General features: G+C 39.4%; 2 protein-coding genes across 23 annotated transcripts in view; both read left to right on the top strand.

Annotated features, from left to right (window-relative positions):
* Window positions 1-10,495, top strand: part of LOC18424540 (transducin family protein / WD-40 repeat family protein) — a 46,888-nt gene extending 36,393 nt beyond the window's left edge. For all 5 annotated transcript variants that reach the window (XR_016041788.1, XR_016041789.1, XM_088848536.1 and 2 more), the window contains 2 exons: window positions 10,063-10,113; window positions 10,203-10,495. Coding sequence is in view for 3 of the 5 variants with exons in the window: in XM_088848536.1 (XP_088704662.1) it covers window positions 10,063-10,113; window positions 10,203-10,361 (210 nt within the window). In the remaining 2 variants the exon portion in view is untranslated. The remainder of the gene's footprint in view (window positions 1-10,062; window positions 10,114-10,202) is intronic.
* A 7,419-nt stretch (window positions 10,496-17,914) lies between these two features.
* Window positions 17,915-27,466, top strand: part of LOC18424536 (Putative methyltransferase family protein) — a 45,548-nt gene continuing 35,996 nt past the window's right edge. For 13 of the 18 annotated variants that reach the window (XR_016041782.1, XR_016041780.1, XR_016041783.1 and 10 more), the window contains exons 1-2: window positions 17,917-18,206; window positions 18,281-18,355. Coding sequence is in view for 7 of the 18 variants with exons in the window: in XM_088848530.1 (XP_088704656.1) it covers window positions 18,123-18,206; window positions 18,281-18,355 (159 nt within the window). In the remaining 11 variants the exon portion in view is untranslated. Of the gene's footprint in view, window positions 18,207-18,280; window positions 18,356-27,466 lie in introns of all 18 variants that reach the window. The other 5 variants (XM_088848532.1, XM_020661659.2, XM_088848531.1 and 2 more) reach the window with 3 other exon arrangements.

Below are 27,466 nucleotides of genomic sequence, written 5' to 3'. Positions count from 1 at the left end.
CTACACAATAGGAAGAGCTTTGTATTCACTAGTGCTCAAATACTAAAAACTTTTTGAGGTACCTCCCAATGAGGGGTCCTCATCGTTATACTAGCTCTCAAATACTTACTACTTTTTGAGGTACCTCTCAAATGAGGGGTCCTCCTCTTTTTACCTTACAATGAATGGTCAAAATTTGTATGAGTGTCACTAATCCAATGTTTAGGAATACTGCAGTTATACAATGTTCTAGAGAACACTTTCCAGTTCTTTTCTTAGGATGAATCTAGAAGCCTTCTAGACCCTCCATGACTTTCCTAGATTCTCTAGAACCTTCCGGACCAGTGTGATAAATAAATGAACTATTGTACAATATGCACAAAATTTGCAGGGACAACTCATAGCTTCGTTTGGGGCATCACGTTCTCCCACACCTAATCTGGCAATACCCTCGTCGTTCCTTCTTCATGAAACCTCTTGATTGACTCCTCAAATTGCGATAGTGTTTCTGTGTGCTCCCAGCTGGCCTCATTAATTAGCAGGTTCTTCCACTTGACCATGTCTTCTTTGTAAGCCAGTACTCCTCATCGACACACTGTTCAACATGCGAGGATGTATTCTACTTCCTTGTCAAAGGATAAGGTTGTTGATGTTGGTGCCCGCTTTGAAATCCTTCCCCTTGGGTCTTCCACATCTCGTAGTAGGGCTTCAACTGACATGCGTGGAAGACAGGATGCACCTTGAGTCTAGAGGGTAGCTGAACCTTATATGCCACCTCCCCAATCTTCTTGGTTATGGAAAAGGTTCCTTCATACTTCCTGACTAGACCCTTATGCACTGTTTGGAATGCCTTGAATTGTTAGCGTGGGAGTTTCACTAGCACCAAATCTCCCACACCATATTTGACCAGCCATTTCTTTATGTCCGCCACTTCTTCATGTGCTTAGTAGCCTTGTCCTGGTCAGTCTTTTCTTGCCACCCTTACGCAAGCCAGTAGGTAGCAGGGCTTTTCCCTTTTAGCCAACCATAACTATATGTGGAGTGTGGGGTTTTTGTCCTGCTACCAACTCCATTAAATTTTTGGATGAAGGGTCATGCCAGAGTCCTTTTATCTCGTCACAGACTGCTCCTTGGAGGTGGCATGCTACTACCATAGATTCTTGTTTGGGTGCTGTTAGCTTTGCCTTCCTTAATTCCTCCGACTCTGGAGGAGCATCTTGTAAGGGTCTATTGGAGTTTGCTCCTGGCTTCCTTTCAATCTTTTGGTTTATCTCCCGTTTAGGAGGGAACCTTTGGGTAACTCTGGAGTCATCACATCTTTGAATTCATCCAGATTTTGTTCGACTTCCTTAGGCACCATTTCTTTAGGGTCCTCGCCTCTAGACATCTTCACCATTGTAGCCATATATATCAGTTCTCCTTTTTTACCCCCCTAGTGAGCTGCAAGGGCAATAGAGTCTTGAGAGGAGTCTTGGGGCCTTGCACCACAGGCACCACGCATGGAGACCCTTCTTTCATGATGGAATCTGAGTTCACAAATGGAAGGGGCATTGCTTTTACTCGACTAAGGAAGTCCATTTTAAGGACAACCTGGTAATCATCCATAGGGACAATGGATAGGTCTACTTTCCAACAGCCGTAGTCCTAAATGGTTGGCCTCTTCAGCAGAGACACTTGTGTGTAGCACCTGTATCGACCATTGCCTTTGTCAGCTTCCGATTCCTTGCTTGGTGGCTTTGATTTCTAATGATGATCAGTGCATAATGAGTAGCCATGAGTATCTTCTTTAGGAGCAATAGATTCCTCTTAATTCTTGCTCATATTTGGAGGATGAAAATGCTAGGAGGGCTTCCAAGAAGAGCAAGAAATAGTTTGACTTTTTTTATTTAAATTTTGAGCACAAAGTTAATATTATGTGGAATGAGATGGTCGACTGTATTAAAAAAGTAGCAAAAGTAGTTTTAGCATAAACTAGAGGGCAAAGAAATTTCAATAAGGAAACCTGGTGGTTGAGTGAGGAGGTTCAAAAGGCAATTAGTGAAAAACTGATCATGTTATAAAGCTTGATAGTGTAATAGAAATGACCAAAAGCTTAGAAGATTATAAAAAGTGCTCAGAAAAACACTAAGAAAGTAGTAAGTAATATTATATTTAAAGTTTATGATAATCTATACAATAAACTAGGGATAAGAGAAGGTGAAAAAGATGTCTCCAAACTAGCAAAAATGAGAGAGTGGAAGTGTAGGGATCATATTAGATGCATTAAGAGCAAGGAGCATAGGATCTTGGTCAAAGATGACGATGTCAACAAAAGATGGAGAATTTATTTTCAGAAATTGTTAAATGATGAACATTATGAGAACATAACATTAGGAGGAACCTTTGACATAAATGAGTGTGGAGGTCATAATTCACAGGATTAAGATATTTGAAGTAAAACAAGCTTTGAGAAAGATGAAGATAGGAAAGGCTTTAAGACCAATTGGTATCTTGATAGAGGTTTGGAAGTGCATGGGGGAGATTGGCATATACTGGTTACTAAGGTGTTCAACAAGGTGTTGAGAACATTTCCTCAAAAAGAACAAGGCAAGAACAAAGAATATGCCAGATAAATGGAGAAAAAACATTGTGGTGCCTATATACAAGAACAAAGGAGACATACAAAATTGTATGAACTATTGAGGGATCAAACATATGCGCCACAATATAAAGTTGTGGGAGAGACTAGTTGAGCAATGACTAAGGTGTGAAACAAGTGTATCAGAAAATCAGTTTGGTTTTATGCTAGGGAGGTCAACTATCGAAACCATTTTCCTACTCAGGTAACTAACTGAGAAGTTTAGGGTGAAGGGCAAATACCGTCACTTGGTTTTTATTGATTTAGAGAAAGCATACGATAGGGTGCCTAGAGACATAACTTGGTTGATATTAGAAAAGAAAGGAGTCACTAGAGCCTATATGGACATAGTGAGAGATATGTATGATGGAGCGCTACCTAGTGTGCAGACAAACTAGTGGAGTGAGTTTTTAGTGGCAATGGGCCTACATCAGGGGTCGGCACTGAGCCCCTAACTCTTTGTTTTGGTTATGGACGAGTTAACCAGACACCTATAAGATGAGGTACTGTGGTGCATGTTGTTCGTAGATGACATAATTTTGATCGATGAGACTAGAGGTTGTGTGAACCTAAAGTTAGAACGTTGGAGGGATGCTTTAGAGTCTAAAGGTTTTAAAATTAGTGGGACTAATACATAAAATATAGAATGCAAGTTTAGTAATATAAGAGTAGATATGAGGAAGTAGGTCAGATTGATGATCAAGAAATACCTAAAAGAAATTATTTCAGATATTTAGCGTCGATAATCCAAGAGAATGCAGAGATTGAGGAAGATGTTGCACATGGAATTAAAGTTGTTGGGTGAAGTGGAGATGAACATCGGAGTCTTATGTGATCCCTGCATACCATTGAGACTAAAAGAGAAGTTCTATAGGACACTATAAGACCAACCATGCTTTATGGTGCGGAATGTTGGGCGGCCAAGAAACAACATATTCATAGCATGAGTGTAGCTAAGATGAGGATGTTGAGATGGATGATTGGCAAGGCAAGAAATGATAGAATTAAGAATGAATACATACGAGGGAACTTAGGTCTGGTTTCAATAGGCGATAAGATGAGGGAAAGTAGACTTAGGTGGGCTAGCCATGTTCAGTGCTGACCTAATACTACACCGGTTAGGAGGTGCGATTTGGTTCAATTAGAAGGCTCGAAAAGGAAAAAAGGAAAGCATTGGGATTTTGAGGCCATTTAAATGCCTTACGAGGGCATGTAATGAAATTTTATAATAATGGAATAATGAACTCCAGTAGGAGTATAGTCTAGACGGGCCAAAGTTGGCAATATTGATGCCATAACTCAAACGAAGCTTGACAAGCTAGGTCGAGTTGAGTACTAAAACCTTATAATCCTGGGCATATAGCACAATTGAGAAGGGTTTGCAGGGTTACCCCTCGATGAGGTCGGAGAGATGCCCAAGGGACTTTGTGACCCTTGTGTGTGATTGACAGGCCTGAAGGGGCAAGGGCCATATCCTCATTAGGACCATCACACGACATGTACATATAATAGTCGTATTGGAAAGTAGACACTGTTGAGGGTGTTGCATGTACATGTGCGAGACATAGAACCCATGCACTAATGGTGATGAGTGTGCACAACTTTGTGTCCTAGGCCTTTCCCTAAGGGGAACTTGTAGTCCATAGACTAGGATTATGTTCCCATCAGTGTTTCAAAAAGCGCTAGGCAGCACCTAGGCGAACGCCCAGAACTTGGGCAGCACAGTAATTTCTTTTTTTTTTTTTTTGGTTTTTATCTCTCTAAAATATCCTCTAATGGGTTTTAGGTTTGAAACCTAAAACCCACAATTTTGCACCTTTAATATTAAAAAAATTGAACCAAAAATGGCCTCAACAAGCATCATTTCCGCCCTGGGCGGCTGCCTAGGCAAGTTCAGACGGGTGCCTAGGTTGGTTCCCGGGCACCCGAGGATACCCGCCTAATTTGGCCGCCTAGGCATGGGCGATGTGCCCAGGCCTTCTGGACCGGCTAGGCGGCCGCCCAGGCGCTGAGTGGTCCGCTTTTTGAAACACTGGTTCCCATCACCTATTTGATGGCTTGGACTATCATGAACCTCTGTGATGGATTGTAGGTCATGGGAATTATTGAGTCAGTTTGAGAAAGTGACTGTGGGACATAGTCACTAGTAGAGATGGAGTGCCTCAATGTTTTTGCATTTTCCTTAACTAAGTTGGATGTGATTCCCATCAAATTAATTTTAAAATTAATTAATTTTGTTCTAAATGATTTGTAGAATATTAAATAAAATTTTAAAAATCTTGGGATAGTTTATTTCATGAAAATTGATTTTTAAATTAGCTAAAAACTGAATGTTTAGGTATTTAAATATTTAGAGAAGAAAATAAAATACTTCAAGTACTTCTAAAAATCATTTTCTCTACCTAATAATTATTTAATATTATGGAGGCCCATAATACTCTAGGCCCACCTTGATGGGGGGCGTGGGTCTCACTATGCCTCCATAAGTGGGATGCCCCACTTTTGTCCCCATTCCATATAGTGTGGCTTATGCAATAAACCATGCAATTGACTTCTCGTGAAATAAAAAATTTTGTGAAAGAGGCTAATTGATTTCAAGAAGGGAATATGTAAACAATTAATTGAAAATAAAAACAATGCATAATATACTTTTTCTACACAAAATATTTGATATGATTAGGTTAAGGAAGCTAAGAGATAAGGTTATAACACCTTCTATTAGATCATGATGGCTGATCTATAGATTGTATGGGTACGATCTGTCACCTCACATGCCACCTATGATCTATAATCTAGATGAAATCTCTATAAGGATGGCTAAACCCTAAAAACTCTAATCTTAGCCTCACTACTATGAGACATCTCTATGGGGGGTCATCTCTACACACCATAGCCTTGAGCTCTTTCTCTCCCTCATAGGTGGCACACCAACCTCTCTCTCTGTACTCCTCTCTCTCTCTCACACACATACTCTCGAAGTATAAAAGAAAGGGGCACGCCCTTAGGATTTCAAACACAAAAGGGGGCACGCCCCACATAGATAGAGAAGAAAGAAAGGCCCATCTTCATGTGCATGCTCTCAAGTACTAAGTAAGGGTTTAGCCTAACTTCCCGTTTGCTGAGATTCAAGAAAGACCTAGATTTCATGCGCCATTGGTAGAGGAGATCTGGTGTAAGGTGTGCAAAGTCCACTAGAGGTAATCTTTTGGCACATTGTCTTGTTTTATGCTTTCTTGTTCCCAATCTCGATTACCAATCTCAATTAATGTAATCTTGATTATGTAATGAAGAGTTTTTGAAAAGTGGCAGCCAGTGAGAATCCATTTATTTGATTTTTGATTGTAATTCTTGGACGTATGTAAGTGTTCTAGTTTCATTTTATAGACAATTATTGTCCATAACTTTAAATAGACAAGATTGAAGTGGGGCTTGGATGGTTGGAGGTAAATCATGCACTTTTTTTAAGAGAAAAACGTACTTCTATTTAAGAAGAAAGAAAAGAAGCCTAAGGCTTGAGCCCTAGGTGGGGAGAAAACGTTAGGGTTTTGCTCAAAATTGCACGTGTTTGGCAGAAATTTCTTACTGATTTTATTGTTTTCTCAAATTTTCCTGCATATGTTTCTCAATCTCAACTTTTATTCCGTTAATGGTTTGCAGCGATCCTACCTGAGACTCCTTATTGTCCGCTTCCTTGGGGTCATACAACCTTTCCGTGAGGGCATTAAGGGCCTTTCTCTTTAGGGCGTTTCCATGCCCAATGTGGTCCATCAAAAATGAAGCACTTTACATTTTGTGACTTTCATGTGTCCTTGTAATTTTTTCCTTATTTACCATCCTTTGCACTTGAGGGCATGCGAGGTCCCTCTTTGTGGCTAGAGACTCTCTCGACCTCCTCCAACTTTGCCTTGGTTACTCTTGAAGGGTCGTTCCTTCTGAACCCCACCAACAACTTGGCCACAGCCAAGGCCAAGGCAAGGTCTTTTACTCCATGTCATTGAAGCTCTTGTTTGGCCCATTGTTCCAAACCATCCACGAAGTTGAAGAATAGGTCCTTTTCGGCCGTGTCGGGATCTCCAACATAAGGGTGGAGAATACCGTGACATAGTCACGAATGGTACCAATATGCCTTAATTGTTTCAAGTTTTTATGGGCCAAGTATTCAACTTTTTCAGGATAAAATTGTCTCTTGATTTCCCTCTTAAATTCCTCCCAAGGGTCGGTCATGCTACTACCCTGCTCGGCATCGGCGTGCCTTCTATGCCATTAAAGTGTGGCTTACATGGTAGCAGCATGTACCTTTGACCTTTCGTCCCTTAAGGAGATGGCCTCAAAGTACGTCTCCATCTGCCACAAGAAGTTGTCCAACTCTTAGGCACCCCTCCGCCTATTAAAGGTTTTAGGGTCAGGTGTGCATACTTTGGGGGTCTCTTGGGCCAAAGGCCTCCATTGCTCATAGCTTTCTTGCACAGGCCAAGTCACTTCTTAGGTCTTCAACTTGATCCTGTAGCTTTGAGAGGGATGCCATCACCTTGTCCTCAGAGGATTCTTTCTCCTTTTGGTGAGCATCCATCATCTCATTCAAGGCACTTGAGGTCCTTGAGCCCTGCCTCAAGTCCCTCTATATTGTTGTCAATTTCCATAAATTGGTCCTATCCATCAGGCACGGCAAGCTCCAGCAGCGCAAGCCGTTTTTCTAAAGCAGCCAAGGTGTCTTGGGATCCACAAGCTTAGTAGCTCCTACAAGCCTGGCTCAGATACCACTTGTCTCAGCCTTAGTGAAACCCCGCACTCTGACCATGTGGCAGTCGTACACTCAACCCTTTATAGACAAGTCAGCCAACACACACAAGTGTGCACTAACTAGGTGCAGTAGGAAAACCAACCTAGGAGAGAGAGAGAGGGCCACAATAGAATAGGAAGAGTTCTGTATTCACTAGTGGTCAAATGCCTACAACTTTTTGAGTTACCTCCCAAATGAGGGTTCCTCCTCATATAGGCAATTGGCCTTATAATGAATAGTCGGGATTTGTACAAGTGTCACTAATCCAATGGTTAGGAATATTCATTCATGCAATGTTCTAGAGAGCACCTTTTTAGTTCCTTCAATCTAGAAGACTTCTAGACCCTCTATGAGTTTCCTAGAATTCTCTAAAACCTTTTGGACGAGTGCGATAAAAAAAGGGGACTATTGTACAATATGTACAAATTTCGTAAGGACAACTCATAGCTTCTTTTGGGGCGTCACATTATGCTTCTATTCTCCACCATCAAATTTATCAACTCTTGCTCAATATAGTAGAATTTAGTAGTATGATTAGTTCCCTGGTATATCTTCTTCAACTAATACCACATCTCCTTCCACTTTGAAAAGAGGCTAGTTCTAGGGCAATGCTGTCCTCAACTGATTGGAGAATCTGGGTTTGGTGTTGTTAGTTCTCCATTTTGAGAACCTTTTCCATCTGCAGGTCTAGGTGTAGACCATCCACTATTCCAGACAAATCTTTACCCTTTAAAAAGTTATCCATAATAGAAGTCCAGAGGAATTATTTTTTTCCCTTTGAGTTTGGAAGGCAGAACAGGTGGTGTTTCATTCCCCATGGCAATTATTGATCTCCACCGGAGTTAATAACACAGTGATCAAAGAAAAACCAGCGCTAGAAGAAAATAAGTGTAGACTGCCCATTATTTTTGACAGAGAAATCAGCATTTTTCAAAATACTAACTGAGGTCAGTAGTAGAAACCGATCTCCACCTCATACACTGATTGTAGGCTAATCTTGATCAAAATCTTTGAACAGTAATGAGAAAAACCCCAGATTTTAATGGAAAAAATTATAAACTTATCTCACACAAAATGAGAAAGGTAGTTAGGTTTATGCTTTATCAAATATGACGGAGGATCCCTTGAATCAAAGAGTTATAGACTTACCCGAGAGTGCAAAGGATCTTTGTAGTGGAGAGATTGGGTATGGAAGCCCTAATTTGGTCACCAAGAGACTAAATCAAAACTTCACAGCAGAGAGATAGGGTACAAATCCCTAGTTTGATCTCCAAAAGACAAATTGAAACTCAATGAACGCGCTACGATACAATATTAAATACACTTTTGATCTTTCAGATCTGCTTTAGAATGCATCAAACCTAGTAAAAAATCTAAGATCCCAAGGTGGTTTCAAGAAAATGTGTTGTACAGCCAAGGACGGACTTGGAAAATTCATGTGTCTCCACTGATATCACGCGATGTCTCATATTAAAGTGTAAATGTACAACATTATCCATAATGACAGTATTACAGAAATATCATTTGGCCATACTTCCATTTACTAAATGTCCATAAAAAAAAGAAAAATACAATTAAGGTACAATAAAATTAACATGTTTTCACTTCCAGACTATCCCTCTTTTCAGAGTGTTGAGCAGTAACAGTAAAGTGTGGATTGAAATTATTCAACAGTACCAAACATGGGCTCGTGTAATGGCCGTAGGCCATGTCAGGTTTGGTAAATGCACATGTAATGGGCTAGCATGGCCATTGTTGGCTTTGTAATGCCCATGCATGATAGAATGGGCATGTATGAGATTGTAATGACTGGCGGAGTGGCTTGACCAGACTAGTAACCACCTTTAATGATCCGTGATAAGCCATTGATATGGGGCTTGAGTTTGCAACTACTGCACCAGGTGGTGGGCATTTATGGTGGTGCAACTGTTAACTGGTGTCTGTAGAGCACACGAGGGCTATATAAACCCTTACGCAGACTATTGAGGGGCATCTATGGCTGCAAATGAGCAGACTGCATATGAGCGAGTGTAATGTGAACATTAGACTGTTTTCTATGCTTTGTGTGATTGTCTAGCTCTAACCTTTCGTGTGTGTGCTTGTGGAAGGCTGTCCTAGGCTTGGTTTGGGTTCGACTTACACTAGATGCTGCACGGTTAGAATTTCAGAGAAACTTGTAGTCTATGATCTGTTTCTTACTCTATCACTAATGGGGTGCAAGAGTGAGCATGAATGAAGTCACCAAATTCTGTTTTGAGATTTTGTTGAGCTCTTGGATCTTTAACTTTATTGCCATTTGATCCTCTAATTGTTTTTCTTTCAAAGTTTGTGTCGGGTGGCTTTTTCTGGCACTGTTATGCATCCAAGGATGGTGTTCTGCAATCACGTTCACCAGAGCATCACAGAATCAATTTTTGTTTTCTTTGGCTGTGTAGAACTCCTCTTTTACAATGCTGTCTTCACCTTATCTCACTTTGTTACGTAAATTAGAAAAATAAAAAAAATTGCATCTTGCAAATTTTATAGTCTGATGCGGCCAGCTGAAGCCCATCGGTGCTCCTTCAATTTTGTTTATTAGTGGAAATTTGTTTCTTATGTAGCCCTTAGTAGCTTCTTTGATTTGTTGAGAAGCAACTTGCTTCTTTTCTGTACTTGTGCTATTATAATCCATCTTTCATGTTACCAGGAATGCAAAGATACACTGGGTTTCAATCTAGCTGCAATGGACCATCTGAAGGTTAGTGACAACATTGCTGAACAAGTATAATGGATGGTTTTATATCAAATTTTAAAATTGAATTGTGAATTGTGATTGTTGTGTTGCAGCAATTACTATGGTCAAAGTCTGATGCTCCTTTCAGAAATGCAAAGGCAAAGCTCTTAGAAATACGTGCTCGGCATTCAAATTTTACAGATCGGAATGTGGAAGTTAAAGGGAGGCAGAAAAGGAAGAAGGCCTCTCTTGAAACACACCTTGGAGCTTGATATTTTCTAGGGATATTGCACTAGTTAGTCAGGAAGTTTTTGTTGAGTTGTAATAATTGATGAAATTAGCGCTCCGGCAACAATTTTGTTTAATTTACATATATATGAGAGAGTGAGAGAGGCAATATTCTGCATTTTGCTTAGGAGCATGGTATATATATATATATATATATATATATATATATATATATAGAGAGAGAGAGAGAGAGAGAGAGAGAGAGAGAGAGAGGCGCAATATTCAGCATCTTGCTCAGGAGCATGGCATTCACTGCATGTATGATTCAGACAATTCATGTTTAAGCGGAACAAACTGTTGAGTATCATCCCGTTGTATTTTTTTCATAGTACAATAATCTTTAAGAGATTTCAACTTTAGATGGCAACCATGTTGCTTTTACTGAAAGCTGGATGGGGAACCCCAGAGAGAGAGAGAGAGTTTGCTTTACTTTGGAGATACCAATTTGCTTTTGCTGGGATAGGGTACCCTTGGGGTTTACTTTTTAAAAAAACTATATTCCTGAATTTTTTCATATGGCCAGCATTTTCAACGGGATGGTGATATTTTCAAAGAATTTATCGCGGAGTTATGTTTTGAAAGTATCTATGTTTCTCTTCGTGCATTTCATTTCAGTAGCCGCAAAGCCAAAGGCATGGGCTTAGGCCAATTGAATCATATTAATAGCATTATATGCATGGGTTCATGAAAATATGTGGAGCTCTATGCTGGCTGCGTAACCTAACACAACTGTTATTTATTCGAGCTCGAGACTTATGGCCCTAGATAGAATAGAATAGCAGTGTTTGCTTTAAATGGTTAAGATAAAGCTTGGATGATGATGATATGCATTTATTTTAATTGTTGGGCTCTTAGGCTTTAATAAGGTTTAAACATGCATAAGGTGGACCTCATGGTAAGCATAGAACCCATCTTAATGGTGAATGGAGTTGTTGCCATTCCAGCCGTTCTTGTTGCGATGATGATGTTTGCCTAGATGAAGCACTTTGGTTACATGCAGTGAGCGTATTGGCTAAGTCGTATAGGTCAGTTTCATTGAGTAAAGGATTTACGGTGACAAGCAGAGGCACCAGTTAAGTCATTTTGGACGGTCCGACTAAGAAAAGGATTCATGGTGACAAGCCGAATTCATGTAAACAATGCGGGGGGCCTTCCTCCAATCTAAATAGTGGGCAATAACCAATCTATGCTTCATACCCTTTGAAGTAAAATAGGTGAAATTGCGGATTACATGAGGTAAGTGATTCATTCATCATCGAAGCTTTTTTTCACTAATTATGGTTGGTTATATGAATACTAGTCCGCTATGATGCTTTATTAAGAGAGCTTGTAAGTGGTCCATCCAAACACATTAAATTTGTAAAAAAAATACTTGATATGAATGCTCCATAGCCATACTTGGGATTTTACGAGACATGCGAACAGTCAACTCACAATAGGGAAGACATTGGATGGTTGCAATGCATCATAAATATGTAGGGTTCTAAATATGAATCACGTAATAAACAATTCAATCAACAATTTTCGGCATTCTAGGTGTTACCAAATAAGAAATTCCTAGCATTAGTTTTCCCAGATAGTCCACCGAACACTGTTCTCAGTCTTCATGTTATCACTTTTTTCCCCTGTTTTCCACAACTATTAGTTTCCCAGAAATTCCAAGGTAACTGCGACTCTAGGTGTTCAACAGCGCATAAAGAATCTAAAACTTTAGTAGTGTTAAGGGGCCCATGAGCAATGAACAAAAGGATATACGATCCCAAGGTTTTAAAAAACGGATCAGTGACCTGAATTGTCCACGAGGAAAACTTGATCGGATTGGTTGGAATCAACTTTAAAATAAATTAAAAAAGATAACTAAAAATCCTTAAATATGGTATTGTTTTGAGTTTTTTAAAAAATAGATGATAAGTATTTTATTATTTTACAAAAATACACGAATATTGATATGGCATTTCCCTGTTTGAATGTCTGTTAACTATTACATTCACATAACTGGAAAAAAGATCTTACCATCATCATGGTGTTCATGCTTCGGTAGGGAATGCGGCCCCTGCCTTGGTGTTTGGGTGCAAACTCGTTAGAGATGGGGTTGGTAGGGGATGGGTCTCATCAAATTATAATGGCGATAAATAGACCACAAGACCCTCCCTAGCTCGACTTGCCGGCAAAGCCGGCCCGTAGCTCTGTTGAATTGGAAGTCCAGAATAAAGTGTTGAAATCGGGGTCAAAAGAGGGGGAGATATTGTGAAATAGTTTTAAAAATAAAAACTAGAAATACACCAAAAGGGAAATGAGTGGGGTGTACCCGAAGCTGGGCCCCTAGGCACGGCACCCGGAGTCAGTGCCAGTTGAGGACGAGTTCAGATGCACCACTTTTCACTGAGTCTTTCAAGTTTTGTCGAGCACGGTGAGTGCGAGTTGATGAGGTTAAGGGGGTCTGGATGTGCGAGTACTAGGAATATAGGTGTGTGGGGTTGAGTTTTAGCTTAGTAGTATGAGGTTGGAACAGGTTTAGCAGGGTCTTGGTTTGGTCTGACGAAGCCTGGGCGTCAGATTCAAAATTCCATTTTTTTTGAAAGTGAGGGAGGCGGGGGGGCATTTATAAACAAGCATCATTTTTAATCATCGTCAAAAGCTAGGAGCAAATATGGGATGTTAATGGCCATCACTACCACTAGCCTCTTCAACACTAATAAGATAGTCGGAGGGCCGAGGCAACTCTGTCTGCTCCTCCCTACCAACTGGTCTGCCTCACGTATTTGGAGCCATCCTCAATCGAGAAAGCATGTGCGATGATGGCTTGCGCCACTGCCTCGCCTGAGAGCCACAGTACCGCAGCTGATGCTCCTTCCTTGGATGACGAGGAGGACAACGCTTGGAACTTGGTGTAGCATGTAATCATCCCTTTTCAGGGAATGAAGTTCTCTCGAACATCATTTTGCTGAGGTGTTTCATGTTTATATTTTCTATCAAGGCTTTTAATTTTTTTAAATAATTGAAGCCATTTGATGTATTTTCAGCATATAAACCCACATTTTTTTTAAATCATCAATAAAAGTGACAAAATATGCAGCATCCCTATAGAAACAACATGTGATTCCCATGTAACCAAATTAATCAATTTCAAAAAATACAATTTGTTCTATTTTTACAAATAAGCATGACTCACAAAAATCTAAATTTAAATAATTTAAATTAAGGAGAAGGTCTGTATCGAGAAATACATTGAATTCACGCTCGATCATGTGACCCAAACGTGCATGCCATGTCATGGCAGAGTCAAATCATTTCTACCAACACCTTGGCACCTATTTCAACCCATACAACGATTTCTTGAGATAAGAGAGAGAAAAATAGTACATAAAAACCAAGGTTTGGGAAAAATAAAAACCTAGATTTGGGAAAAATAAGGGAACGAAAAAAGAGTGTAAAAAAATAAAAGAAACAAGACACAAAGATTTATGTCGTTCGACAAGTTGCCTATATCTACAGACAACAAAGTTCTCTTCCACTAATAAAAAAAACGCAATGTAAGCATGGATAATATAAATGATTACAAGATCTCTCTCAAGCTCTAAAACATGGTATTTTTCTCCCTATATAACACCCACCTAAAGGACTAAAGAGCTAACCCTTTTCTTTGTTTTCTTTATACACGTTTCCATATATTTTCTCTCTCTACAAAGACTTCTTTTATTAACATATAAACACCCCATATACCAATCACGTGAGCCCATACTTTTTCTTATCTTTTAGTAGTGAGAAATATGACATATATTCACATGTCCCTTCCTGTGGCTGCATGGATTCCAATCCCGTAAAAATAGGACTTCCCAAAAGTAGGTCCACATCAAATATATCAAGTTCCATAATAATAGGGAACTAGGATTAATGAAGATCTTTTTCACACTATTCATAAGGTCATGTTTGGTTACCTTTTTAATAGTATCTTGTTATTAAGGTTAACACGTGGGTGCAATGCTTGGATTCAAGAAGGGGCATATAGTTTGACAGCACATGGGTGCAATGCATTTGGTGCACTAAGTCCCATGGAGGTAATCTAAGGCAAATTGCTAATGTTTGGCTTCCAATGGTTTATGTCTCCTGTGCACTTGTGAAAATATTTGTAATGGGTGAGATTGCATTTGAATATAATTGTATGAGAAAGTGTTCGATGTAATCATATAAAAAATTGTATGAGGCTGAATTTTTACACAATGCAAATTGTCTTATGCATCGCAATGGCTGTGTCCAAATGAATGGAAATGATGTTGGTGATGTCATGAGGTGTTTTGATCCATTATTTTTACTTTTATTGGGTTGAAAAAGGGATGTTTTAGTATGAGTTTGTTCTACTTTTGAAGAAAAGTCTGTAATATATAGTAGTCTCATCGTAAAATTTGAAATAAGTTGTATTCTAAGCAACCCCTATCGACACCTAACCGTTTTCACGTCAAAGTTATCTAGATAAAGGCAATGATCGACACTTGGAAATGGAAAAATATTTGAAAGTAGGGTGCGATTTGTATAGAGCCGAGGCCAATACAAGTAAAGCGTGACAAAGTGTTAAGAAATGTGGTTTCAATACTGGAAATCTTTGTGATAGTTTAAAATATATTTATTTTTAATTATAAAATTTTAAGCTTCAAAAATAGGGTAGATCGAGTAGATCTATAAAAATTTGAAAATGTTGAACTTGTTTTTTTGAGTAGATCAGTGGGAATACTGCTCCTACCTACTTTTACAAATAATTAACGGTTTTCGGAAAAAAAAAAAGGTTGATAATTGACGGTCTAAAAATGCATTACAAGATGCACTATTTCCAAAACTTTAAATCCATTTTTTCTCATGTTCATGTGTCTTGATGTTGAGATTATCAATTTGAGGTATCAAAAGAACTTCTTTTGTGAAATTTTTGAGGTGGACTCTAATTTGATTGTTTAGAGCCTTGGCTTTATATAAACTCTTTCCTTGAAGGTATCCGGTTCAATGTAGCATTATATAATTGGAAAAATATTATTAAAATCATCAAACCACCGCAAGAAATGTACAAGGTGGTTAAATCAATACATATAAAATGATTCTTTTAAAAGAATTCATTTCATTTAGGCACTTCTTCAATAATTTTGATAAAAGTAAACAAATTGCCCTTCTTTTGGGTTTGCAAGCCATTTTGGCAATTTGATTCGCTTAAATCACTTGTGGCAAATGACCCATATTCTCCTAATTTTTATGGGCTCCAAATCCGAAACTTATTTTTAATTAAAAATATTGTTTTGATTTCGAATCCAAAACAGGAGTGGGTATTTTGTGTAATTTGGTCCCACTTTAAATCACATGTGCCAAAAGGCAAAGATGCCCCTGCTTTTTTCAAGTTCCATACCCAGAAGAAGAACTTCTAATGAAAAATATGTCATGCATTTGGAGCCTGGCAAATGCAGGGGTATATTTGAGTAACTTAATAACTAATTTATCAAAATGCATTCACTTTGAGGAGAGAACTAAGTGAAAACATTTGAAATGACCACTTTTTTGCTTGTTTAGTTGATTTAACCACAGTGGTTGGACCATATTTTGATGTTTTCAATATGAATTTTGTTTACTTTGGATGATTTCTTGAATATCCAAGTTGGACTCCTAGGATGAGCATTTTCCATGAACTAATTTTAGGGTGCTCCCAAAATTCACTTGACCATGTGCCAATTTGTTTTGCCCTTTTAGATTTGAACTAATGTGGTTGTAGAAAAAGTGGCTCATCACACTAGTAGAGCAAACTTGGGTTAGAATCTAACTGAAGGAATGAAGAGCATTTCTGATGTCAAAAAAGCTGTAATTTTTGAAGGAGAAAATAAAGATTTCGGGGGTGATGTCCGAGGAAGAGGTTTAACCTCTCACAAGAAATGTGGTGCTTTCGACCTCAAAGAACAAAGTCTTTATTGCTGGAGGAAGAGAGTGAGGAGTGTAGGCAAAAGCTTCATCTGAGGTTTGTCTCGAGCTTGTTGAGATCTATTGACATCAAAGAGCGAGGATCAAGCGGCACCGTAGGTCACCCCAATACGAGGAACTTCCATCATTATGCTCTAGCAAGGGTCGTACCCTCATAAGTCTCTATATATTTTCTTATTGCTTTCAACCATGTTGAGCCTACCATTTGTCTTTTTTTAGCCTTCCATTTGAAGCAACTCGTACCTCCTAACATATGTTGTATAGAGGCTACACTGTATATGGTCAGCCCTCCTAAGTTTACTTTCTCTCATCTTATTCTTCCAAATATATTCATTTCCAATTCTATCAATTCTTATCTTGTCATTCATCCATGTCAACATCCTATTTTACTTATACTTATCATGTAGGTATGTTATTTTTTGACCGTTCAACATTCCGCCCTATAAAGCAAAGGTAGTCAGCAGCTCTCTTTTTAACACGAGGTTCTTTTATTACATAGCAAAACCGGACATAGGTCAAACAACGTACAAAAGCCTCACTATCCTTGGAAGTGCAGCCTGATAACCTTGTAGAAATGAAAAGCATCATCCTACAACATGCTTTTTAAGTCCAAAAGTGAGGCCTGTTATTTATGTCGGCTGACCTCTTTCTTGAAGAAATATCGGCTCGGTGACCTCGCAAAGCCCTCTAAAGATAAGGCTGGAGAAGCCCTTCCTTGACGACGAAATCAAAGAAGCAAATATTTGGGTTGGGTTGGGTAAGGAACGTGACAGTTTAGCTAACCTTTTTTCAGCAGCTTTCAGGAATCAGTATATGGTGTGTGATGATGTGGAGGAATTCCAAATCAGGGGAAAAACAGAGAATTATTGCCTCATGCATGGATAGATCCTTGGCAATGCCTTGGTGGCACTTGAATGTGTACAAACTAAGGCGATGAGTAGAGTAGATTATCTCTAAACTTGGGCTCGAAAAGGTTTGTGATGGGGTCGAGTGGAACTATCTACTTGACATCATGGCACTCATTGGGTTTGAGGAAAGGTCGACATGCTTGGTTAGGGTTGCCTTTAATCTGCACACTTTAGGGGAAGTACAATGTCATTTTTGAGCTTTTAGGGGGTTGAGACATGATGACCTGCAATCCCCATTCCTTTTCATAATTGTGGTGGAGTCGATGAGTAGGAATGTTGAGGCACTCCATGAAAAGAGACTAAGATCAAGAGCTCCAAAGTGGTCATGAAGTGTTGCATCTATAATTCCCTAGTGATATACACAAGGAAGAGTATACAATGTGACCATTTATCTTTGCTATAAGGTAGTCACAATTAATCTTGATAATCGGATGTGAAATTAAGAGGCTGTATTTTTTCCATTGACTAATCTCAAAGTTCAAATAAAAATTTCTCTATTTTGTGACACACGCAAGTAATTAGATTTCACATGAGAGGGTTATGAGTAATTGCAACCTCTTTGCGCCAAAGATAAACGGTATACAAACCACCATATCATAATTACAAAATGTATTATTTTTATTGGTTGAGATTCTTTTTTTTTCTTCATATCCATAAATCTTGAGTTGGAGATGATAAAATTGGAGGATTTTCAACATTAGAACACCCTCTTCTAGATTTTATTTTAAGTGCCCCTTACTTCATTGGTATGAGGTTTACACCTTAAATAAAACGTCTCCATCTTGTATTCCGCTCTCATCTTGCGAACCATTTTCATCCCCGAGAGCTGTGTGGCTTCGCAAAAGCAGACCAAACCGGTTATAACAGGAAAAGAGGTGGTGGTTTAAAATGTCATGTGGCGGAGCGATCATGGAAGGGGACGCCTCCTCTACCGCCACCTCCTCCTCCTCCTCCACCTCCATGGAGCCCCAGGTATATCCCTTTCCCTTTTTACATTTCTTTTATTTATTACTTTTCGCCATTCATTCTCTCTCCCCCCCTCACAGATGATGACCACACATTCCCAACATTTTTTTGGCGGACCATCCCGACCAGACGCTCTCTCTGTCACTATAATCCAGGTATTCTTCTCTCTCCTTAACCTCTTCGCGTTTTTCTCGTTTATACTCTGAACTTTGGCTTCCATTTTTATACTTTCCTGTTCAGGACCTAGCGATTTAGAATCGTGTGAGCGGAGCTTCTCCTTTAGTTTTATTTTCTATTTGAAGTTTCGTTACTGCTAGTCCTCAGTATCTCATTTCTTGGAATTTCTTTGTTTTCTGGTCATCACACAAATGGCAGCAGTAGCCTCATAGGCTTTTCTGGTTTGATTATGAAATACTGCTTTTTGATTATGAAATACTGCTTATTGTTTTCTTGATCAATAATTTTCACACCAAGGAGTCACTCACTTTAGCTAAACGTGTGTTTCATTTTCTATGTTTGGAAACTAATGTGCTTCATTGTCCATTGGCCTCTATGAAAAAAGTACAATTATTGTTGCATGAGTCCTGTTAATCGGGGCCAAATATAATTGAGCTTGTTTTTTTGGGTGATAATGACTCATTGGAATTCAATTGAGTGTCAATGGTGGTCTAAGCTTGGAGCAAGCAAAGGAGCCCTTTTTATTTTGAGATCTGTTCCACGTGATTTTCAGGTGAGCTTCCCCTCAATATTCCCCGCACCAAGAATTTTTTGACCTAATGAGATTCCCTTCCTTCTCTCTCTTTTCTTTATCAATAACGATTCCATTCACTTTTGGTTCATGCAAATTTATTATTGTCAGGCCAGACTTCTTATCCTTTTTGGAGTGGGGAACCGGAACAAGTTCTCGTGTTATCATTTTTGGGGTGGTTTATCAAAAATCGGGTGACTCTACTCTGAGAGTTCCACTACTGGCACCAAGCCATGCAACTGCAGTCACTTCGATCTTCCACCTAATGTTGTTGTAGAACTCAATTCTATGTCATAAATCCTAGCTCAGCCACAACCCAGTGCGCACGCAGTACTAGTTCCACTTTTAGAATTTTAACCATGGATGGAAAATTAAGTGATTTCCAACTTCCAAAATCAGCAATTGAAGACAAGTTGAGTGAGAATCAACACAATTTTTTGTTTCCCAGGCCAAATTAAGCTCATGTCGATTGTGTTTATGTAATATGCACATTAGAAATTTATTTGTTCTTCCATTGTTTTTGTACCATGTATGCTATATATCCAGTTGAGGTGTTCTCATGCTATTCTACTTAATATATAATGGAATAGGAAAAAAAGGAATGGGGTTGAGGTCAAGGTGGTAGCACCACCTGTGACTTAGCTACCGGTCTCGGTTTCCAGCCCAACCAATGCTAACCCCTTTTGAAAACTGCTAACGGTTTCAAAAATTGCTAATACATTAAAAAAAAAAAGCCAAAAAGGGTCAATGTTTCCCTTTCTTTGTCTGGAAACTAGTGAACTTGTTGAATAAAAACAAAAAGATTACAAACCCACGAGGTGTGATAAAAACTACGACCCACAAGATGGATGCTCAGAGTACAAGGGGGAGAAGAGTAAGAAAGAAACCCCGAAAGAAAAATAAAAAAAGATAAAATAACTAAAGACAAGAAAAGAAAAATAAAAAAAGATAAAATAACTACAGATAAGAATTGGGGCTAAGAAAGGAAAAGAGAATAATGGAAAGAAAGGAGGGGTAGAGGAGGAAATACTATAGAGATAGAGAGAGAAGTGGAGAGAATCGAGCTAGATAGGCAAAATGACACACAATGATCCCAGAGAAGACTAGAGTAAACGATAGGGTCCGTTGCTGAACTTCGAGAGCTCAGAGATATCCGGTTGTGAAAGCTGTGGTAGAACGAGCTTCTGTGCCCAAAGAGGACAAGAGTAAATGGCTGAAAACCTCTTCTGACCTTCTCATGTAGGAAGATGTCCCTTAGAGACAAGCTGCAGAAGAGAAGAATAGAGAGATGAAAAGGGGAAGGGGTAGCTAGAGAGAGAGGAGGGAATGAGAGGAAGGGGGGAAGAACAAGCTAGATGGAAGGGCTCCGACTAGGGAAGAGAGAACAATAGGTGAGAACAAAATTGAGAGAGTAGAGAAGGGGAGAAGGGGTAGAGCACAGTGATAAGAGAGAATGAAGAAGAGGAGAAGGGGTGGAGCAGAGAGACCAGAGAGAAGGAATACGAGGAGAAAGGGTAGAGTAGAGAGAGCAAAGAGAAGGAAGGAGGGGAGAAGGGGTAGAGCAGAGAGAATGAAGGAGGGGAGAAAGGGTAAAACAAAGAGACCAAAGAGAATGTAGAGGAGGGGTAGAGAAGAAAGACATGAGATAATAGAGAAGGGAAAGGGAAAGAAAAGTGTAGTCTGTCATATTTTTTTTTGTTTTCTTTTGCGTTTTCTATATCTAATTTTTTGTCTTTTCTTCTTTTTTCCTTTTTCCCCTTCTTTTTCACTTTTTTTTGTTGTTGTTTCTACTTCCTCTTCTCTTTTTTCTTTTTTTCAACTACCTATTACGGGGGAGGGAGGAGAGAGAGAGAGGGGACATGGAGAAAAGGAAAGACCTAGGGAAGATAGTTTCATAGAGAGAAACTTTGGATTTTTAACGTAGCTATTATGAGAACAAAAGAATGGGGAAAGTGCTGCAAGCTCCTCCCTTAGCAAGGCCATCAGCTACTGAATTGGCCCTCTAAGGATGTGTAAGGTCACTGGCAATATATCTTTGTAAATAAGAGCAATAAGTTCAAAGGTGGATGTCAACCGCCAAAGGGGTTGTGTAAGGTTAGACTTCGTTCGACTTCATTTGACCTGGATTGCTCCTCTGACGACATTACTTAAATCACACTTCACCTATAGACTGAAGAATTGTGTCCGAAATTGAAAGATCTTCTTGATTCCTTCAAGTAGAGCCAGAGCGTCAGCAGTGATGGAATTTGAAATTCCAAGAGTCTCCAAGAAAGACACGAAAATACCATTGGAATTGGTTAGGATACCACCATACCTTGAGAGTTCTAGGTTGCCGTATGACGCACCATTTGTGGGGTTTTGGGGGGGGGGGGGGGGGGGGAGGGAAGAAGGGAGGGATGCCAGAGGGCTCTAATAATGGGGGAAGGGGAGGTTAGTGCCAACAAACTTTGCCAAATACCTCTGAGTTGTAAGAGGGAAAGGTGAGAGAAGGCGGGAATGCTACTTGTCCAAAAGGAGACCAAAGAGATGAGTGAATCCAAGGTGGAGGGAAGGGATCTGGCAATGCCGCGAAAGTTCTCGCGTTTCTTTCTAACCAGATGGACCATAAAAGGGCTGCAACATTAATGCGCCACAGTTTTCTACTACTAGAGAGGAAAGGGGGGGAGACTAGGGCCAAGAAGAGATGAAGGTGTGACCCATTAGAGGCCAAAACGTTGTTGACCCAATGGTGGAGGAAAAGGGATGATGAATAAAAAGTTGAGGGATTGATTGCTTTTCTTGAAGACACATAATACATTGGTTAGGAAGGGAGATACCTCTTCTCTGGATTACGTCCAAAGTTAAAGCTCTGCCCTGAAGAAGGATCCAAAGGAAGGCTTGGACCTTATGGGGGATAGGGAAGTACCAAATTTTGTTGAGGAGGTGGGAGGGATGCAAATTAGCGAGGAGAGAAGAGTAAAAAGAGGAAATAGGGAAGACGCCATAGGGGTTGGCGGACTGAATACGGGAGTCTTCTTTTGAGAGAAGATAGAAGATAGGGGTCAACAACTGGAGAAGAAAGTTAAAGGTAGCCAATACAGAGTCATAAATGTTCCTTCTGAAGATTGGGGTCCAAGACAATGAAGAGCCCTTACGTTCCATGTAGTGAGCTATGAGGGCCTCTTGATTAAAGAATTCAAGGTCTGATCCCCAATCCAAAGATCTTTCTAGAATCTGGTCGTAAGGCCATTACCTATCTTGAATCTAGTGGATGCCTTAAAGGCAGATTTAGTCGAGGAAACGGACTTGCATGCCCTGGAAGCATGAGACATTGGGAAGCGACGCAACCATCTGTTATCCTCAAGACAATACTTAGCTTGGATAATTTGCATCCAAAGGAGGGGATTGGGGGTAGTGAATCTCCACCACCATTTACTGAAAAGGGCCGATGGTCTTGATCCTTTTGAAACCAAGACTACCAAACTTCTTGGGGTGCAAATCTTGTCTTAGGAGACAAGATGAAATTTATGTTCCTTTGTGGCACCATACCAAAGAAAATTCCTCATAAGTTTCTCGAGGCGATGCGCAATAGAGGCAAGAATTTGGAAGAGGGATATCTGGTTAATAGGAATATTAGCCAAAGTAGCTTTAATCAAGGTGATTCTATCCCCAAGGGATAGAAATCTACCCTTCCAATTGGTGAATTTCCAAATGAATTTTTCTATGATGTTTATCCCAAAAGTGTTTTATGGGTTTCCCTAGACAGAGAGGGAGACCCAAATAGGTGGAGGGAAGAGAATTAGTAGCAAACCAAGATGTTGCTCAAGGTTTATAGTTTCAGCCTCATTAACCCTAACCTCTAGCATTTTGGTTTTCAACATGTCGACCTTCATCACAGTGGTGACCTCGAAGCAACTAAGGAAAAGCCACAGATTGTCCAACTGTGCAGGATCGACACCACAAGAAATCAAGGTGTTGTGTGCATAAAGGAGATGAGAGATGACTGACCTAACCCACTTGAGGAAGTTTAGGAACCCCTGAGAATACCCAAGTCGTAGAGCCTAGTGAGAGATTTCGAAAAAAGCTCACCAATGATAGTGAATAGAAATGGGGATAGAGGGTCTCTTTTCATTTATCGAATTAACATTGTATTAGAGAAAACCTTCATGATATGCTCGTGAAAACCCTAACCATACTAGATTTGAGAAGTTCTTTTGGAAGGAGTCACTATAGAAGTAGCGGAGCTGAAGAAAAACCCCAATTCTTTCTTTGTTTTTTTTAAAGTAAATATAAAGAGATATCCTAGTTTTTGCATTCAGGAAAACAATTTCAACTCATTTTTTAGGGGTACATATGTGCAGGACCCATACAAGCACAAGACCCTAGGGCCTTTGTTCCTCCTAGTGATACTAGTCATTTGACATCCGTCTCAGTAGATCTAATGCTTGGGTTGCATGTTTTTGAAGGACCCTTCATCTTAAGCCAAATTTTCAGGTTTTCTCTATTCACTTAATGGAGGCCATAGACATCTGGTTTATCTTGGCTCGTGCATCTTCTGGATCTATTATTAGTTCAACTTGTACTAGGGTTTGAAATATTTATTGATTTCCATTTTCTTTCCTATTTGATCATGCAAGAACTCAGACATTGAGATATTCTTAATAGGGTTTGTGTAAATCAGATCCATCTTAAGCCTAAGTTTGGGGTTCATTACTACCCTAGACATCATGTTATGAAGGTTTTTCTTTGATTAATATCATAGATATTAAGTTCGATATTCATTGGATCCTGAGACATTAAGGTTCAAAATCTTTTGAAATTCAAGCGTAAACACCCCATGGTCATTTCTGTCGCTCTAGTATTCTATCATAAACTGTTAAGTGTAATTCAGATTGGTTTATGCTAGCAAAGGAGTTTCCAAGTATGCATTTAGAGCAGTGATGTTTGTTCAATTGAGGACTCATAGCAATGCAGAACTGGGTTCCACAAAGCAATTAATATCGAAACTCTGAATCAAAACCTTGTATTGACATCTATTATAGACTAAGGCCTAACCTAGACTCCGAGAAAACTGAATTTTAATTCAAGATGGAACTCTGAATAGAAATGACTTTTTTACTGCTTACAAAATAAATAAAAGACAATGACAACCCTGGTTAATAACTAGTTCAGAAATCCATGCGAAACTAAGACGAAAAAAATAAAACTAAGCCCTAAAAATCCAAAAAGAATATCCCTCATTTGCGACAACTAAATCCCCAAAAAAACCCAAATATGTCCATCTTGCATGTACATTAGACACCCTTAGTTGGGAAAAAAAAAACTTATCCTCGAGTTTTGAAGAAGTTTAAGATGATTCTTGCATCAAATCCACGAATTCCTTTAGCCTTCTTCTTTGTTGGCCCTAAGAGTAACAGTGGTAGGGAAAATTCCTCAAGAAATGGTAGTTAGATGGAGAAATTGAAACAATCATCAAATTCAGCTACCTCTGAACTTGCATTGGAAATCTTGGAGTTAGAGTGCAAGCCTTTAGAGATTTTTTTAGACCCCAAGAAGACGTACTTAATAGTTCATTTCAAACTCGTGATATAAATACATGTTTACTCCTAACAAAAGAAATAATCCTGCCTCTTGATAAAAGATGATAACAACTACGCTAGCTACTTTCCCATACTAGCTCCAAAATATCTGCAAAACTAAAAATAAAATAAATTAAAATTCTAAAAATAGGCCCAAAAACTTCAAAAAAATACATATCTTAATCCCATTAATTGAAATCCAATTAAGATCCCAAATCTTTCCATCCTGCGCCTGCATCACATGGGCTATAGGTTACTTTTAAATAACTGAATTGGAAGTCTTAGTATGTAATGACGTTATTTGGGGGTTTACTTTTAAATAACTGAATGAGAATAAGTTCCTCCTTTAGTCTTAGTATGTAATTATTTGGAGGTTAATTCAATCTATGGCATATCAAGGAGATAAAAAAGAGAATTGAAACTCAACGATATGCCATGGGGTGGGCTCTAGCATTTGATGGAACATCAAATAGACCTTGTGCTATTGTTTATTTCTACTGTTTGACAGATTTGGGAGACATTTAATTAGTTGTAATCACAAAATTACAATATCACCAGTTGTATGAAGATATATCTCACCACAACTGTAAAGAAGTCACTGAACAAAATTTCCTATCTCTAGGATGGATGTTAGAATAGTTGAGGCATCATCAGTCTAATCCTTGTCAAAAAGGAGATATGGGAATTAGATTTCGTATTCTTGTACATGTGGCTTCCTTTCTTAGTTCCACACATCCTCTTTCAAAGGAACATAGAAGTGCTATCTTGTCAGTGTTTTAAAAGTGGACCGCCCAGCGTTTGGGTGGCCAGCCTAGGCGGTCTAGAAGGCCTGGGCGCATCGCCCAGGCTTAGACGGCCAAATTAGGCGGATAGCCTTGGGCACCCGGGAACCCGCCTAAGTGCTTGCATGAACCTGCCTAGGCGCTCGCCTGGGTGGCTGCCCAGGGATTGCGCCCCGCCCAGGGCCAGAAATGCGGCTCCTTGAGGGTATGCTTGGGTCATTTTTTTAATAATAAAGGGGCAAAATTATGGGTTTTAGGTTCATTTGAAACCTAAAACCCATTAGAGGCTATTTTAGAGAGAGAAAACCCCAAAAAGAATTTTTTTTTGCTGGGCCGCCTAGGCTCTGAGCGCTTGCCTGGGCGCTCGCCTACATGCTGGGCGCCCTCGACCCCCCCCCTACCAACTGCCTAGGGGCCGCCTAGAGCTTTTTGAAACATTCCGCCTAGAGCTTTTTGAAACATTGTATCTTGCAATCCTACTTTATGGCCAATCCCCATCTTCTTTGGAGTCAAACTTTTTGGAGCATTCTCGCTGTTAGAAAAGGTCACTCTGAATGCATGGATTCTTAATATAGATTTTTGTAGCTGGTTGAGGTTGTTCCATGCACTTGGTTACTTGTAAGATTGAATGTCAGGAAGCACCTATTGAAAACTCTAAAAACTAATTAGCTTTTATGCTATGAGTTATTTAACAAGGGTATGATTATTTAAACTTTGAATATTAGAACTGCTTGTATACATTTGTACATAAATTCCAAAACTATTATGGAGAACAAAGCTATAATGTGTGGCATTGTTGAAGGTTGAAACAAACTTAAATGCATGAAATAAAGTTCTTGTATGTAAGTTGAATTCTATAGTTATCCTCTCTAAGTTCCCAACATTTCCTATTTTAATTGCTCCCTATGCAATCTCTCTCTCTCTCTAACACATCACACACATACACAAAATTTTAGTTTATTGAGAGATAGATCTCTCTTTAATAAATGATTTGTCAATTATTGATAAATTATTTTAATGTGATTGCTGGAATTAGAGCTGGGTGGGCGAAGTGGAGATGTGTTTTCAAAGTTTTATATGAGCGTGGCATACCAATGAAACTAAAGGGGAAGTACAATTGTAAGGTCAACAAACCTTTATAGAAGAGATTGAGTTTCTAGAGGGAGAGTGGTTTAAATTTTTTAAAAAATATTTTAATATATATATATACCTTACTATACACATTAAAATTTTGAAGAGCGAAGCTTTTATTTATTTTTTTTTAAAAAAGGCATGTTAAATGGGCCGAGCTGAGCCTTATTTGGGCCCAAATGAGACATTAACGGGCTAACCAGGGGCAGCCTGGCCCGCTGGATAGATTCCGGGCTTATCATGCTCGGCCCGGCCCTGTTCGATAACAGTTTATATTCAAAATGGCCCGGCCCTGCCTGAGGCCCACTAGTGGCCCGTTAGCCGGCCTTGCCGGGAAGCCCCCAGACAGGCCCTGTCCATTAGCAGCCCTACCAATAGGTGATAAGATGAGGGAAAGTAGACTTAGGTGGTTTGTGTTGGGTTTGTGGCCTTTAAAAGCCTAGAGAGCTTGTAAAAATGATATGTATAGTGGAATATACACTTCAGTGGGAGTGTGTGTGTTGATTGACCAAGGGTCGGGTGGTTTATGGCCCTCGTCATGCCCAAAACTCTAAGTCCTGGGCATGTGGTACAACCAAGAAGGGTTTGCAGTAGGCCATCCTTTGTTGAGGTCGGAAAGATACTTAGAGATCATGTTTGAAGGTCATGAGAACTATGTGGTCTCCTGTGCACCGGTGTAGGCTTGTAAGAGCAACGGCCAAAGCCTCAACAAACTTCCACACGACATGCACACATGACAGGCTCATGGGAAGCTGCCCTAGAGAGGGACACGTGTACATGTTCATAGAGAGAGGCTTTTTTTACAGTGTGGTGACAAATGCTATACTTGCTCTTTAAGAGGGAACTGTAATCCACATTCCATAATCATGATCCCATTGTTTATTATCCAACTTTTGACAAGCCAATTATGATTGCAAAGAGATTGTGGGTCATTGGAACCACTCCACTCCTAGTATGTTTTATTTTGGTATAATAAATGTCGCTAATTTTAACCCAATGGAACCACTCCACTCCTAGTAAGTTTTATTTTGGTATAATAAATGTTTC

This window comes from Amborella trichopoda, chromosome 9 (genome assembly GCF_054954075.1).
Source record: "Amborella trichopoda isolate Santa Cruz 75 chromosome 9, AtrichopodaSantaCruz75HAP2 v2.0, whole genome shotgun sequence".
NCBI classification, from domain to species: domain Eukaryota; kingdom Viridiplantae; phylum Streptophyta; class Magnoliopsida; order Amborellales; family Amborellaceae; genus Amborella; species Amborella trichopoda.
This window is presented reverse-complemented; position numbering and strand designations above follow the sequence as displayed.